The sequence below is a fragment of the Nipponia nippon genome, unplaced genomic scaffold (assembly GCF_047370975.1).
Source record: "Nipponia nippon isolate SJK-2023a ecotype South Korea unplaced genomic scaffold, ASM4737097v1 scaffold_2, whole genome shotgun sequence".
NCBI lineage: Eukaryota > Metazoa > Chordata > Aves > Pelecaniformes > Threskiornithidae > Nipponia > Nipponia nippon.
In genome coordinates this window covers 29859809-29876847 of record NW_028262336.1, presented here as the reverse complement: position 1 = coordinate 29876847, position 17039 = coordinate 29859809, and the positions used below count along the sequence as shown (strand labels likewise).

General features: G+C 41.7%; 1 protein-coding gene across 1 annotated transcript in view; it reads left to right on the top strand.

Moving 5' to 3' along the window:
• Nucleotides 1–17039, top strand: part of URB1 (URB1 ribosome biogenesis factor) — a 56471-nt gene that overhangs the window by 34637 nt on the left and 4795 nt on the right. The window contains exons 23-36 of the mRNA XM_087758229.1: nucleotides 368–569; nucleotides 775–952; nucleotides 2168–2226; nucleotides 2970–3163; nucleotides 4876–4986; nucleotides 5078–5141; nucleotides 6939–7110; nucleotides 7664–7766; nucleotides 12263–12423; nucleotides 12801–12912; nucleotides 13900–14006; nucleotides 14543–14686; nucleotides 15469–15578; nucleotides 16782–16958. Coding sequence (XP_087614355.1) covers nucleotides 368–569; nucleotides 775–952; nucleotides 2168–2226; nucleotides 2970–3163; nucleotides 4876–4986; nucleotides 5078–5141; nucleotides 6939–7110; nucleotides 7664–7766; nucleotides 12263–12423; nucleotides 12801–12912; nucleotides 13900–14006; nucleotides 14543–14686; nucleotides 15469–15578; nucleotides 16782–16958 — 1894 coding nt within the window. The remainder of the gene's footprint in view (nucleotides 1–367; nucleotides 570–774; nucleotides 953–2167; nucleotides 2227–2969; nucleotides 3164–4875; nucleotides 4987–5077; nucleotides 5142–6938; nucleotides 7111–7663; nucleotides 7767–12262; nucleotides 12424–12800; nucleotides 12913–13899; nucleotides 14007–14542; nucleotides 14687–15468; nucleotides 15579–16781; nucleotides 16959–17039) is intronic.

The window sequence follows — 17039 nt, the reverse complement described above, 5'->3', positions numbered from 1 at the left end:
ATTTCGTTTGAGTCCAGAGTCAGAGAACTGGTAAGGTTTCATCCTTCCTGAGATGCAAGGACAAGGCTTCTTATCAGGAAGTTGTCCCTCTTTTGAAGGTCTGCATTGTTTGCCCATGACTAATCGTTTCAGCTGTGTAGCAAGTGGTTGTCTGGTACATATGCTAAATACTTCCTAATGGCGCTATGGAGCAATACAGAGTGCACTTCTCTGTAGCAGATTAGCAGCTACTGTAGTATAATTTCCTAGAAACTAAGCAATCTGGACCTTGATTAGAAAAGCGATTTGGGATTTTTGTATTTATAAGGGTATTGTTGCTTAACACGCTTAGATGGTGAAACCTGTGTCCCCTGCTCTCTCCCGGCAGTTAGCTCAGCTGTTATACCTGTCCTGAGGAAAGCTGTGTGGAAGGAGCTCTGCAGTGTATTTCAAGACACAGAAGCGTCTCATGAGACCACTGTGAAACTGCAAGTTCTTTCGAAGTTGTTGCCATCTTCAGAAAGCAAAGGGCTGCGAAACCTTATTGACCAGCTTCCTGCTGCTCTTGAGAAAGCAGAAAATAATGAGAGGTAGGCAAATCCAGTTGCCCTCTTTCAGAACTAGGTTTGTCCCATAAAGCATTGTGATAGATATGCATGAATGCAAATATTGTGAACAATAATAGCATCTTCTCCTCAGAGAATCTGTCACTTTAACCTTTGGCTGCAAGACCTACTTGGCATATACAAAAAGCATGATATAACATTAAAAAAATAAATTAATATCTTTCTGCAGTTGGACAGTGGCAGATGCCATATCTAGAGTGCTTGAAAACTCTGAAGAGCTTCATTCTTGGAAGAGACGCCTGTTATCAGCCTGCATGAAGGGGTTAATTGTCATGTACAACAGCAGTAAAGATGAAAGTAAGCAAGAAGTGGAGAGGTCCATGCTGCTGAGGCTGGAAGAATTATTGGTAAGACTTCTTTTTATCGGCATTGCCAGAATGTGACTGTGTACATATGTGTTACTGTGCTCTTGTATCTTGGGTAAATATAGATTGGACTTTATTTTCTGTTTTATAGATTGTGGCTTCTATGGGCTTTTAAGAGCTTTTACAGGGTAAACTTAGCCCTGCTCATCCTTTATAAGAAGCAGTTTTGAGTTGTTCTTGATGATGGCTTTCTGCTAACAGTCCCCTTTGAAAATCGGAGTTTGAGGTGTTCAGGAGTTAAAAACATCCACTGACAACCTTTGATTTTTATCTAAATAAAAAAAAGTGATAGAGTGATAGAGACGCTTCCGACAAGACCCACCTGCCATGCCTTCTGAAGTCTGTGGCAGAAATCCGGTTGATCATAGATAGAAATCCAGACTTTGATCATGAAGAACGCTACGTGATCCTTCCCTCTGTACTACTGTTTTTTTTCTAGTTCAGTAAGGTAGGCAGATCCATGTAAGACATACAAATGAAAGTCTCTGCAGGCAGCGAATACCTTTGACCTCTTTATGGCTTCTGGAGAGACTCCATTTTAGGACACGACTGACTGCAGGACAGGAGTCTTGCAGGACCTGAGGGGCCACCTCATAGTGTTCATCCTGATGGTGTTTGCAGGCCTGACGAGGTTAGCACCTACTATTACTGGGACTGCTGGCATGTGCAGCTGTCCGTCTTCTTAAAACTGATTGTTGTTTATTGTGGTTTATAGCATTTCAGGGAACATCAGTTTTTGTAAAGAACATGTACGCTCGGCTCACCCAGGTATCATATCTGTTGGCCACATGCAGAGGTTGGTTAGATTAAGCACATTGTAGGTACACAAAAACCTAGTACTTGAGTAGCAGTCTCTTGCTTTGACTTGCTGGCTTTTTATTCCTTTCACGCTTGGGGAGTGTGAAGAGTTTCAAGGCTCTGGGTTTTTTGGTACCTACAGACCAGCTTGCTTTTTGATTGCATACAGCCCACATGCTCCCTTGCTCCCAGGACCAGCAAAACAAAACTTGCAGTTTCAGTTGAATCAGGAGGTAGGATTGTTGTATCCAAGAGTTTTCTTCCCTGTTGTCCTTTGATTGTCCCACCTGAGTGTTGGGCTTGCATGTTGTTAGTGTGTCTGTGGAACAAAAATTGCTGGCGTTGATGAAGCTCTATGCGCTAAATGTAAACATCTGTTTTTACTTACTGTGTGCACAGCGCTTTGTTGAAGAAGTGGACCCAGATGACTGGTACAGCCTTGCGAAGATGGGACTCAAGTAAGTAATTCTGAGGTGCATCAAAGGTGCTGTAGGAGGTACGCTTCTGTTCACTTGGCCTTGTCCTGCATTATACTGGAAACACCCTGTCTCCCCTGAATTCAGTCAGATTTGACAATGCTCCTTGTTTCTCAGGATGCGCTTTATGTCGCATCCACTGGCTTCATTGGAGCCTGAACCTGCACAATTGCAGGCAGATTTGGATTTTGTGCTCCAGTTAGCCTAACTAACATAGCTAACTAGATAGCTGGACTAGCTTCTTTTCGACCAGCATAAAGAAGCTTTATGCTCATATAACTTACTTTCTTTTTATTTAAGGTATTTCTGAAATACAATTCATATGAAAACAGAATCAGATCTTTCAACTTTAAATGTAAACCGTTTAAATAAAAGAAATAAAAAATAGTTTAGGATGATCTTGGTTTCTGTGGAGGTAGAAGTGTTAATCTGAAGGGTTGTTGTCTGAAGGTTAGTAGGCAAAATCCTAATCCTTTATTAAGATCAGTGCAGCTACAGGTGTGACTGTGTGTTGATTCTCTTTTCTTTTTTATAATTAAGATACCAGTATAGCTTAAAAAAACAGCTCAGGGAAAGAGGTGCATGTGCTTTCATTTTTTTTTAATTTGCTTTGTTTTTACTAACTTTGCTTTCTTTGCAAAGCTCTTACGTCTTAAATGGATTTTTTTTCAAGCAGCTTTCCTTTTGGTTGGGGTCTGACTTTTCTGTGATCCTTGCTTCTAAAGGTACCGCTACAGAGATGAAGCATTTTTGAAAGTCCTGAACATTGCTATTCAGCTATTATACAAGAAAGAATCCTCACTTAGTCAGAGATTAGTCAAGCTCTCCAAACTCCACATGATGGTCACGCAGCACTCTCTATTTTTGTCAGCCATACTGAGGTCAAGAGAAGAAGACGGCACGAACATCCAGACAAGAGGTATTTTTTTATCATCTTCTTCCCTTTAACTATATTTAGTAATCTTGTCTTTCTTGCATTATATTCTATCCATCCAGTAACCTATCCACCTACATATACTTGCAGAGCTATTAAACAATTCCAGAATATTAGCGTGTAGTTTTAAATTCTACCTCTACGTGGATCCAAATGTTGCATTCATTTTATGGCTGCCAGTTTTAAACACTTACGTTTTCTAGAACTACTGGTTGTTTTTTAACCCTGTTGAAATCTTGTATTAATTCTTTAGGTTTCTGTGAGGCTGTTAATGTAAGATCACTGAAGTGCATATAGATTCTGTTAGAAACGTGTGTGATGTTTAAACTTATTTTAAAATAGGTTGATACAGAAGATTTTAAGTTGATTTTGCAAGTTGTATCAAAAATGTTAATTGAATTGATGTGTATTTGATATTGCAACCTTTCACGAGGAATATCCTTCCATGAGTAATATAAATTGGGTGCTAGTTCATGTGTAGGATTGGCTTTGTTTCTTCGTCTCTGCCAAATGAAATACTACCTGACCTTGAACCACTCATTTAATCTACATACACCTCAGCTTTTTCCCACTGCCCAGGGCTTTGAGATTCAGTGATTGAAGGAGCCATATAAGAAAAGGGGAGGAAATTCTCAGGGCAGCATGTTGATAACAAATTTTGTGTACATCAGTGAGCAACATGTAAACAAACTTTAAAGTTTTAAATCACCTGAAAAGAGCAAAAAGCTCTTGTGAAGTCACAAATTTAGTGAAATTCAAAATAAGTAATAGGTTTTGCTGCATACTGTATGTGTTTTACCTTTTGAATGTATTTCTGTAGAGCAGCAAGATGGATTCTTTAAGGCTAACTTCACTAATTCAGAAACTTGGTGTCAAAAGTGCATTCATTCTGGCTGTTGTCTTTATGATCTGTTTTGTTTTGACATAAGTTTTATATTCCTATAGATACTAGGGGGAAAAGCCTGTGCCTTTTCAGATACTGGGAGTAAAGAAACCTGGATTCAGGTCTTGAATCTGCCACAGATACCCTATTTGCCTTTGAGTAATCTGATCACTTATTTGATCTGTTTCTCAACTAGTTATAAAATAAAGGTGGATAATTTTTGTACGCCCCAGGACAGAGTTCCTGTAGCTTGCTAACTAATTGGATTCTGCAGTGATGACCCCTGTTGAAATGCACAGCGTAAAAGCATTTTGATAAGTTACTGCAGCTGAGGTGTGAACTTACAAGTTCTTGCTGTAACTTCTTGAGGAGGTTGCTGGGATGTCTGCCTTTACTCTGTGCATCTCCTGAGCTAATTTAAGATGCCTTCCTGGGAGAGGAGGGAGCTGCAGTATGGTAGGATGGGGTATAGCGCTTCTTTTTAAGGTGAAATCAAATGTGTACACATGGAAAGTTTCTGCAGGGTCATATGCCACATTGTGGACCTCACCTCACAGTAACATTTGTGTGTCCAGCTTGGAAATACTGTTTTAACTTCTTAAAAAAAGTTGTTCCACTTGAATTAAATGCATCATAATCATCCTTTAGTGTAGTCAGGGAAATGTTTTTTGGTATTTATAGAGGTAGATCTTGATCTAAAACGTACAGTACTGTGTGTGCATCTATTTAGAGAGGGTATATGTGTGGGAGGGTATTTATGTATGCACTATCTAACTGAGAGAGAAACAAAGCTAAAGCTGTGTGTTTATTTCAGAGGCCTTGGTGGATATACTGCTGACAGTTGTGAAACTTAGCCCTTCTCTCTGTGAGAGCAGTCACCTTGCTGTGTTACTGGGTGCCTACGGGGCTACACTGAGTGCTGTAGGTAAGTGTGTGAGCCTGGGAAAGGTACTTCCTACTAGGTCTGGTTTTCATCTTCATACGTGACTGACTTTGGGTTTCGTCTTGTTTTTTAGATCAGAAGATACTGCTACTGCTTCAGTTATATGAGAAGAATAATCAAAGTCTTATAAATTCCAGGTGAGCTGACCACCTTCCTTTGCTCGACTAACTACACGCAAATAAGCAGTCTCACAATTGGCTTTTTTCCAGTGTTTTATTTTTAACTGAGATAAACAGTGAGCAAGGTCAAACCTAGAGGTGAATGTTGCCTTCGGAAACATTTTTCCTATGTATTTCCTATTCTTAATGTAATTCTTGTGTTTTGCCCAAACTTCTGGGTGTCTGTGGGTTGGGTGAGGGATTCTCTCGTTTCAGTAGTCCCTTACTCTCCATAGTAAGAACCCACTTATAGGGATTTCATCACAGATGAAGGCCAAAGCGCAAGTTGCTAGTGTAGGACTCCTTCCGCTTCCCTGTTCCCTTGGGATACAGGATTCGCCACTCAACGCAGCCCTTGCCCTTTTCAGTGATCTTGCCCCTGTATGCATGATATTCGGCTCCAGTGCTTTGCTAGAGAGGAGAGGAACATGCCAGTGGAGGAGTGATGTATAACCTCTTGCATTAACACATGTATGGTTAGTTTTGGGGTACTAACACGGTATCAATGCCTTCCTTGTCTTTCACCAGTCTGGACTGTAACTCTCCTTATAGTGCAACCTTGCAATACATCTATATGCTTCATAAGACAATGCCACATATTGTATAAAATAATCCGTTTCTTTTCAGGCCCTTTGCCCAAGCAGTCCACGGGGAAGTCTGCTGCTAACAGTTAGGTCTTCCATACACTGATGGTTTTGGTCTGCCTTGCTTAAATGTACTTTTCTGTCTTTGAGGTATGGGCATAAATATTAACAGCAGTGCAAGAGTACTGGCTCAGGCAGTTGGAGCAGGACTGGACTCTGAATTAAGAACCTCCCTTAGCTTTGTCTGAGAACATAGATAATACTTGCAGCCTGTGAAGGGGGACAGGAAATAAAGGTTCTTGTTAGCAGGGCATTGAAGTGGCTTCCAGAAGCCAGGGCTCTGGCACTAGCTGCATCCTGCATAAATCTTTCCTGAAAGTGTTTGCAAATGGGCGGATGCTCTGTGAGGAGGAGACTGATTTCAGAGGTAGTTAGGTCCTAAAACTTTTGTAACCTTTTAAAAGGAGAAAGAATTTCATACTGTACCCTGAAGCGAATCAGTAGCCAGACACTTGGTTAGACTTGATCCCAGCGCTGAACAGTTTGAGTGAATATAGAGAACATTCAGGAAAAGTGCTGTGCATGCAACCCAGCAGAGCCCAACTCGTGTTGCAAATGGGAGCCTTCAGGTTCTGGGTGATAAGGAGCCTAACACCATTCCTCCAGCTGCTTCACTGACAGTGAGGCATGCTGCTGGCAGTACTCACATAATAAATGACAATATCAATACCACTTTAAGCACAATAGCAAAGTAAGTGGGGGTCTAAGGAGCAACTCGGAGGAGGAGAGTTTATGTTTTACTGAACCACTGTGATACTGGTTTGAAATACCAATTGCATTTGAGACAACCTTGTCTGACCAGGTCTTGATCACTGTCTCTTCCTGCAGCTGCTATCATACCTACCTGCCTTTATAGCTTAAATAAAAAAGTGTTTTTTCTGAGAAGGTAAGTTCTGACTTGGATTAACAGGGTAGGAAATAGTTAATGAGACACCCTCAGACTGAATTTGAAAAGCTTTTGGATGGATGAAAAAGGTGTTGCCAGGGAAACGAGTTCTAGTTTCAAGTTTCCACAGGATAATAAGTACAAGTGAAGGGAAAATTTAAATACTAATTTATATCCTCTGTAATTGCTTTTTGCTCAGTGCTAGCAGTCTGTTGATGAATGCCTTTACTTTTACCAATGTTTAAGAATCCTGCTATGGGGTCCAGCTGCTGTGGAGCATCACAAGACTTGCAAGAGTCTAGGGAAGTCACTATGGCAGCAGCCAAGCATGGAGGAGATTCTATGTCTGCTAGATCGAGAAAAGATGATGAAGACAATTCTGTCTTTTCCTCAGCATCGCCGTCTTCTGTCATCACAGGTGCTTTGGTTCAGACTGCTGAATTATCCTTCTTTTGATGCAGAAAAAGAGCCTTTCACTTCAGTCATTTCTTTCTTGCATTCATGCAATGTATTGCAATTTGTTTACATCAAGAGAGTAATTTAAATTCGTAGGAGGAATTAATTATTTAGGAGCACTTTTCAAATGAATTGCAATATATGGACCACATCTTGTTGGCAGGTGTGATTGTGCAGCATTGCGAAGATTGTCACATATAAGTGAGACCAGAATTTGACTTTTAAACAGTTGTTTAGTTTGACTGTCCAAGGATCCGCTGATGGTGGGCTCTTCAGTCTTTCATAGTTTGCTAACATGCTTCTATATTTGTTTGTGCTAGTCAAGGGAAATAGTTTTGGAACCTTGATGGTGAAAGCCAGATTTAAACACAAGCATGTCTCACCCTGTGTTGCATTATATTTTGCAAGGTTTAGTATCGGCTGCTTTATAATGGGATGAGGTGGTTGGGGAAGTTTGAAACCAAGCTGGAAATTGGTGTTGTTCCGTACAAATACTGGTTTGGATTTGGTTTCAGGAGGGACAAGAGTCACTATATAGAGATGAAAGTGTCAAGAGTCTTGATGACTTCTACGATCCTTGTTTTCTACTTCAGCTCTTCAGTGAACTGACCAGACCAGGTAAAGTGAATGTTTCTCTTCGATATTTAGTCTCATTTTACTCTGCTGTGGGAGCTGCATGGCTCCATGTGTAGCTCTGTTATTTGCAGTATAAGAGTTAATACTACAAAGAAATTTGTGCCTGGCTTTGGAGAGAAGAAACATACATCATTTAACCACCTACTGCATTGTATTGTAATTTTGAGAACGACTTAAAAATAACAAGGCATAATTGGCATTAAAGTTTGTTGGGTTTTTTTAAAGCACTTTTCCAAATACCGCAGTATATTTAGTGAGATTTCACTACTCAGAAATAGAGCAACATAGCAGCAGACAGGCATTCCTGCCAAGCTGCTCTTGTCCAGACGACTAAGTGCTCCCTCATAGCTCTTTTAAATGTAGTGGGTTAACCCTACGTAGAGAGACTGATCTGCTTAAGGTGAGGAGAGGTTTTTAAACTGGAACTGGAAACAGCTTGGAAGAGACAAACAGTAGACAAAGATTTATGTTCTTTGATCTATCAGACAGCATTCTGTATATCACAAAAACCAGCACAATGTAATTATAAAATAGCGTAAGAGGGATCAGTAGAGAATATTCCCCACTAGAAAGTTGTGTTTCTTCTGGTGAATGCGTGCAGCTGTATTCTGCATCAGCTACGGTGTCACAGCAACTCGATGAGCAAAACGGGCACGGGAGGGATGGTACCTTCTGCTGCTACATGCAGTGCCCCACCTGCAGCTGACAGGACTGCTCTGATCTGGGGCTGCTTTGTGGCTGCGTTTTTGGGAGCAGTACTCGGCTCCTTGCAGCTATGCTCTCAGCAGGAGCCGGGCAGAGGTAGGGCAGGTTGGAGACCATGCCCTGCAACGTTGGAGAAGTTCTCTGGGCATAACCCAGAAGCCACCATTGCTGGGGAAGGGTGAAGTTGTTTCCTGACCAGAGTAAATCTCTGCAGGGGTACTGGTTTCTGTGAGGGACACCGTGACTGAATTGACTGGAAATCTGGCCTGTTACAGGCTGTGGTTACAGTATAGGGAAACTTCAGCCAACTCATTTTCCATCAGACAGAGATGCACGGGACTGTTTTATGTCACGAGTAGGCCTGTGCTCAGAATTGTTGGACAGTTTGATGAGGTCTACATGGTGCTTGAAAACTAGTTGCTTAGCCTCGCTTTTCTTGTTTGACATGACCCTGCTTCGCATATGCATATCCCTGCTTCAGGCACTTCACAGGCACATTGACTATTCAGAGAGCCCTTAAAGATCAAAGTAAGACAAGTATCATAAGGAATTTCCTAACCAGCTCCCTCCCTATGTTGATTATGGTTAACCACTGTGTAGTTACAGCTGGATTTGGCTTTCCACAACAATAGTATCAGAAGCAATTGGCAGGCTGATAACAGTCTTTCAGTGAAATCATACTTACAGTCCTTCTTTGTTCACCTATACCCTTATAGCACAGTACCTGTTTTGTGTGTTTTTAGCCTATACTTAGCTATAGTTGTAAACCACTCTGTATAATTTTGACAGCAGTAAAAAGAACTGTCTTTTGGTCTACCAAGGGGAAAAAAGGTACCAGAACTATTTGGTGTTTTGCAATAGGAGGGGTCTTGGCTGATCCAGTTAATGCTGGGTCTTTGAGGTTGTTACTGATGAAGAGCATGAACAGCCAGTGTCTTGTGAACCTGGGCGTAACAGTTGGAAAAAGCACTGCTGTCATGCACCTGTCATCATCACCCACCACCTGGAGGCCACCACCTTAACTGGAAGGAGGGATTTGGTGGCTGTTGGTCAGCCTCAGGAGCGCTACAGTCAGCCAGCGAGGATGACCACTTGTGTGGGAAGCAGTGGGGTTGAGGGAGCTCTTGCGCATCATGTTCTTGCAGAGCTGTGGAGGCAGTGGCTATCCCGATATAGGCTGACTCTAAAACTGGAGAGGGGAAAAATAGTTCTCTTCGCTGCTCCACACTGAGGGAGAGTCTGTGTCCTAGGAGAGGCATTTTTAAAGGGCCCAAGTGATTTATGAGTTCAAGTCCCACGGTGCTTGTAAACCATGTCAGCTGCTCTTGGAATTCCCAGTTCCTCTTTATTTATTTGCTCTTTGTACTGGCTGCACAATGCCCTGTGCACAGATGTTATGTAACTGCTGAATTTATAAACGTAGACTTATTGCACAGTGTTTAATGCTCACTGAGTAAAAAGTAAGTCTGGAGTTGGGCAGATAGCAAGTTCTGTCTAAGTTTAGCTCTGATAAGCATCTTGTGGAAAGCTTTTCCATCATGGTTCTCAAGGTACTTTAAACAAACTGTATGTCAGACATAGCATTGACTTTTTTTTTTTAATAATAGCTTGTTATTTTATGTTAGTTGTTGAACACATTCTCCAAGGTCAGCTGGATGGAAAATACTTCCACTGCATGTTTTCAGTGAAATAAAGTTTTCCAAATAAATCTTTCTGTGACCGGCATGAACTTCACTGCTGAAGTGAGGACCTTGGATTTCACTATGTGGTACCACCCTATAAAACTACCCACTTTGTCTGTCTATTTAGTGTACATTAGTAGTTCTCAAGAACTGCAGTCTGAAGGAGAGCCCTGTGGTGGCTTGCTGTGAAAGGGCATACAACACATATTTGATCCTGTACAGAAGAGGGGTTGTTGTATAGGCCAGGGCTATGTGTGAGGTGTCCATAAGTGAGGGAGAATCCTCTGCAGGCAGATGAGTTTTAGGTCATCTTTGCATGTTCACTTGGGATTCAAGAGAAAGCTTCCATTTCCCAGTGCTTACCTTGCACCCTTGCATCTTGCCTGAAGAGTGGGCAGTGCGGAGTTGCTTTGCCACAGGCAGAAGGTAGCAGAAGGCATAGATTAGGTGTCTCTCTGGGCTCTGTTTCTCTTTCTCCTGCCCTGTTGTTGCTATTCCTCTCGCTGTTTTTACTTTGGCAGTCAGGTGGTGGCCTTGCCCAGTGCCTGGAAGTAGAGTGGGGCAGAGCTGTGTCTGTACGAGCTCTGGTGACGTGAGAGGTATCCCACGATAACAAACGAGGGATCTTTTCGCTCACGAGGAGAATGACTGAGGTGTTTTGCATTATGCCAGTTAATCTTGATGTGCTTTGGTGAGAAGTGGTGTAGGGGAAGTGTACAGTAATTGCTAGTATTGAAATAACTGGTAAAACCACTCCCTGAAAAGATCTGTTATTGCACTTCAGTGATGCCTTTGCATTGGTCACGTAGCAGTGGGCTGGTTGGGAGACAGTGCTGGGAGGTGGAGACCCTGCCGTTGCATGGCCCATAACTAGCAGAGCTGGGTATGAAACTGCCAGGCACGAAATTGAAGTAGGAGTTCTGGCAGTTGAGGAAAAGATGAGAGAAACAGCCCAGCTGCTGGTGCGGGGACATAAATAATCTGTGATTTTTACATAAATATATATAAAATACACATATATATATATATATATATATATATTAGTTGTGTGTGGGTGGTGGTGGGGGAGGAAATCAGTGGACCAAATATAGGTACTTGTCAGTAAGACTACAGCCTCTTCTTAAATAGGAATATTTGTTTCTCAGAAACTTCCTCTTGACCTCCAGTCTGAATTACAAGAAAATATGTGAATATTGTTGTTACACTCAGAACCGCAATACGTTTGCACTTTAGCTGGTAAAATACAACTGAGGTGCCATTTTATTCCATTACTGGTGAATGGAATAGAAATAGCACGGGAGATATTCTGGAGGTTTTACATCAAGTCATTTCTAGCCATTAGTGGGTAGAAATGGCACAAGCTCTTCAAAACACACAGCCCGTAAATGAGAAACTCTAAATCCTGATGGCAAAACACTATGGAAGATAAATGTGAGATTCAAGGGTGTGTTTTCTGTTTGGCTGGTTACCGTTCATTGCTGGATTTTGTTTGTCCCAGAAGGGCATAGGGGTACAGTTTAGTACTTTGCTTGGAAATGCCTTACCAGCAGAATCACTCGTGCCTGCACGGTAACAATGGGTGTGGCTAATGGCTTATTTAAGTATTATTCTCCCGTCTGTTGCAGAAGCTCTTTAGTGCAGATAGGCTTTTCATTGGCTATGCTGATCTTTCTTTCAGGCACAGACTTATCAAATGCCCAGAAAATGTTTTGAGGAGGAGAATTTCCCCTCTTGTTCTTCTTTGTACTTAACTTTCCTGAAACAGTGAGACATGCGATGTCTTTACAGAATTTACTCCTAACTTTGCATGGTCTAGCAGCCAGAATCACCTCTGTCTCACGTAAATGGGACTGACCACATTAATTTCAGCTCAGAATTCCTGTTCAGAATCATTTGCAGAATGCCTTTGTTAGCTGAAGGAGGCTTCAGCATGCAGCAAAGTAATAGTTTGTAGGCGTAGATCTAGAAATTGGTGTTTATGAATAGAAGTTTTGTTAATGATTATAGTGCTGTTACATGCTTTGTGACATATCAGTATAACGCACTGGGTGTTTTTCTTTTGTTTTTTTTTTTTCCCCTCTTCCCACACAGAGTGTGTAGTGGCATGTCACAAGTTTGTCGAAGTCAACGCCCTGGGTCTAACAGTAGCTGCCCTTAGCAGCTATGATTCCAACATGAGAGCAGCCGCGTATTTTGTCCTGGCTTCCTTTCGTTCTCATCTGGAAGGAGCACGCTTTCGAGAGAAGAGTCAGGTAAGACTGAGCTCAGTTGATAGTCTGCCAGGTTAGACGTTTTAGGTCATGGACACTTACGGGAGAGTCGCTGCTTTACTCATCCATCTACGTGCACATGGTGAGAGAACTCAAAGAAGCTTTTTATCCTCTTCCATTGTTTCTCCTCTATTGCTTTGTGTTTCCTCCTGTTATAATCAATGGGCAGAAAAAGGGGGGAAAATGTGTTTTAGAAATTCTTAGGAATTTTATTTGTAGGAATAGAAATCCTGATGGGATTGGTATTTGATTTATGGCCTATGAAATATTCTAAAAGCCTATTTATGTATTCATGCTCTCGTGTTGTATTCGTTTTGGTTATGGTTCAATCTTTGCTCCCCTGGGCTCCTGTGCTGCAGTTGCTGTATCTCTTGGATGCTGTGCAAAATGGAATCAGGCAGCCAAACCTCAGATTTACCTTCTCTTTGACCCTCTACATTGCTCGTGTGGCACAGCAGATTCTGAAGCCAGGTACTGTAACCTACCGTGCGTGTTGAACTCCTGGGGTGAGTCACTGTGCGTGGAGTAACGTCCTTGACCGTTACTGGATGATGAGATAGCTGTGACACTGGTAGGAGCCATGAAGTATGCCTTCCTGTGTTTCAAAGAACTTTCAGTGCTTGTGTAGACTGCGTTACTGGAGAAGCGGGAAGTGCCATTTTGATTTGCGTACAAAACCAGTCTGATCCATCAGGGATGAAGCCACTACCTCCTCATAATTTTGGGGTGGAAGTGGGCAGAGAACTAGATGTGTGAAAAGTAGATGAGCGTGCGGGTCCTGTTCAGCAGATCAGAGTAGGTTGGCCCGAGCGTCCTTTTGTCCTTAGACACTGACTGAACATAAGTCACTATTACAAAGGAAAATCATAGCATCGGGCAGTAGTTCAGTTTGGAAGGGACCTTGTGAGGTCTCTAGCTAAACCCTCTGCCCAAAGCAGGGCCAGCTATGAGGGCAGACCACTTTGTGCAGGGCTTTATCCTAGAAAACCTCCAGACCTCTAGACTGATCCTGGAAAGTTTCCAAGGATGGAGACTGTATAGTCCCTTTGGGCAACTTGTTCCACTGCTCGTGGGGGACATGTCTGGTCTGTAGGTTAAAAATTACGATTGCTTAACGTGAAGTGTTAGGCTTGAAACGTGGAGAAATTTGCCTCTCGCTTTGCTGCGGATTTCTGTTTTATCAATGAAGTAATGCTGGACTTGCTGAAATCAGAGCCATGTTGAATGTTTATCTTCTCACCTGCTTTATGTGCACTCTGAACAAACGTTTCATTTTTGGGAAGAGGAGGGACGGCCAACAATATAATCAGCCTTAGAGCAGAAGGCCTCACTGTAGTTCATGTACCGTTCTGACAGCTAGCTGAAACACTGGAAAATACAGGTTCCATTTATTTTTCTGCATGGTTGTGTGTTGTGATCGTTGTCTTCCTCCACAATAACCATTGTTTCTCTTCACAGAGGAGCACATGTATATAAAGGTAAACAGATTCCTGTTGTCACACCAGTATTTGGACCTGAGGAAAGTACCAGGGTTTTTCCAACTTTTCTACAGTTTTGATTTCGAGGTAATGTAAGAATCCCATCTTAGCTATCCACTAATTCTTCAGAAAAGAATAGAAAAAAGCCATAAAAATGCAATGAAATCTTATTCTTCCATAGGTAATTAATTAGAGGCATCTTTGTTTTGTTTTATATTGGAATTAGAAGTATTATTTCTGGGTTTCTTTGTTGTTTTCTTAGTAGTAACACATAATGGAATCATGAGTTGTGCTGTGCGTGCTCTGTAAGCACAACAAACAGAATGTTCTGCCCTAGGTAGCTTACGTTCATATTTGAGTTTAGATTATTAATGTTGAGTTCAACTGAAGTATTTTAAAACAGCAACTTTTAAAGTTCCATTATCGGTGCATATTTCAGCTGCAGAATAACTGTTCCTGATGGATGTTATTGATTAAATTTGATAGGGATTAAAATTGAGAAGTCCAGAAAAAGCTGTTAAGCACTGTGCTGGCACTCTCAGGGAACCAGGTTTTTTTTGTGCTCTTATGAGCAGGCATTATTTTGAAATGTCTGATGGTGGTATTTTTCTTATGGCCTCTAGTACAAAACAGAACGTGAGTGGATTCTCAGGTTTCTTGGAGAAGGGCTGCGCGATAAACATTGCTACGAGCTTTATGACTACCAGAGGATTTTCCAGGTCATTCTTTCCTTTTTCAACAGTCCTTTGTGTGATGAGGGCTCCCAGGTAAGAATAAAAACAAAACAACAACAAAAAAAACCCAAACCACCAAACACAAAAAAAACCCAAACCACCAAACACAAAAAAACCCAAACCACAAAACTCTGCAAGGTTTGGAGATCTTAAACCAAATACAAAGCAGAAAGGAGCAGTTGATTCTTCCCTTGCCCTCCTGAAAATCTGTTCCTTGTTGATTTTGTATATGTATGGAGGGGGAAATAATTGCTTATGTCTAAACCAGAGTCACATCCATGTCCCCTGAAATTGGAACAGGTCCCTGCCATCGTGGAACCTCACTCAGTTTCATCAACTGGTGGTCTGGCTCTAGTCATATTTCTGCTGCTTCTTGGAAAATATTGCAGATACCGCAGTCTCGCTCAGGGTCTTTGCTTTTCTAGGTCTCCTTATTCCCTAACCAGCGTATTACATGTACAGCAGGAAGAAAACTCACATGCCAGAAGCTCTCATGTTCATAAGCATCCACCCTGAGAAATCCAGTCTATTAAAAGTATCTCAGTTAGGTATCAAAATCTTGGACGAAAAGAGAAAATTGTCTTTCTGCTTTACGATTTCCTTTTAAGAGTAGCGTATGTGTGTACGAAGCCTTGAAAAGAGAATGTCTTTTCTTCCTTGGGGTTGCTACAAACGTGGTGTTTGGTAGTACATTTCAAGTTGATCAGATCCCAGATCCCAGTCAGGTTGCTAATTATATCCTGAAAGATTGATAATGATTAGATCCTGACTGTATCCTTATTTTGTAAGAGAACAAATTATATTTTCTGTTTCAGAGTCGTATTCTGGAGATATTACAAAATGCTGCCTGTGTCACCAGAGCTGCCTATGAGCTGATACAAGATCACAGCCTCTTAACCTGGATACTCCACATCTTAGAGAAAAGGTAACTAGGGAAGTACTAGTGAAATCAGAACAATTTTACTGTCCACAGTAGAATAATTATGCAACTGAGTATGAAAACAAGGGTGACCGATATGGAGATGGCCTGTCAGCGGTTGTGACATTTGGCATACTGGCAGAATCTGCCGAACTCTGAAACATTCCCTTGTGTTTCTAAAAAGAAAATTAAGATGCTTTCAGGTTGGAGTAGGAGGGATGATGGGGGGGGGGGCACAGCATGCTTCATGTTTTTGATAACGCTTTCTTGAAAAACTTAGAAAACAAAACGGCACCTTATTTTAGCGTATGTGACCCTTTCATTTCATATACCCACAATTCACATCCTGCGTAGGATCTCCTACACAGTAATTGGCACAATAATGATTTTGAGCTGTCTATAACATATCTCCTCCTTCTCCTTCCTCCTCCCCTTGCCTCTCCCTCACATACATGCACATGTGCACACACACAAACACAGACACATGCACAAAATCTCTTTTGCATAGATTCCCCTGGCAGGTTCAAGCAAGATTTTTCAGGATCATCTACAGTGTGACTGGCCTGAACAGGTTCCCAGTACTGCTCCCCTATTGTACACCTCTCTCTGGTACAATTTGGTACATTTGGAAGTGAAAAAGCCTGGATTTGGCCTCTGGCACCCAACATATTTTGTGATTGTACTTTAGAGAAGTATTCTTCTTGCATCCTCTGTATAAAAATGAGATTGCTCCCTCCCCCCCACCTCTAGAATAACAAAGTAAATATGACTTCTGATACTGTGCTGTAAGCATTGCTATTATTACTTAAAGTCTTAGGAACATAAGGAGCCAAGCTGTCTTGAACAGTAACTGCTCTAAAGAAATGGTGGCAATGGTTGCAATGTAATGGAATACTTGGCAGAGCTGTGTAATGAAAGATGCAAGTCAGAAGTCACTAGTTTCATGCAGGGGCTGTGATCATAGAATAGTTTGGGTTGGAAGGGATCTTTAAAGGTCATCTAGTCCCACCAGGGACCAGGGCCTCCATGTGGCTGGGGCTTAAAGGGGGTGCGCTGTCATGCCCTGATGGGGTCCTGGCTGAGAGGCACCCGTTGCCATTCACGGCTCCAGAAGTGCACTAGAATATGGTCCCCTCTAGGTGATGGACAGGTTCCTGGTTAGGATCTGCCTTCCAAATGGGTGTTTGCTTCTTTTTTTTTGTTTTTCAGGTTTCTGGAAAACAAGCTGTTACATAAAATTATTTCCTTACTCCATACTCTGTGGCTAACAAATTTAGGAGGCAAGAGAGAAAGCAAGAATCAATCCCAGGAGAACAGGAAGTTTCTTCCAATTCAGCTTGTAAATGAATTTCTGTATGTTTTGATCACATTAATCAAACACATTCGGTAAGTCCTTTTTTTTTGTTTTGTTTATTTTTTAATCAATTTGCATGTCATCCTCTGTCCAGTTTGAAATTTATTAAGGCC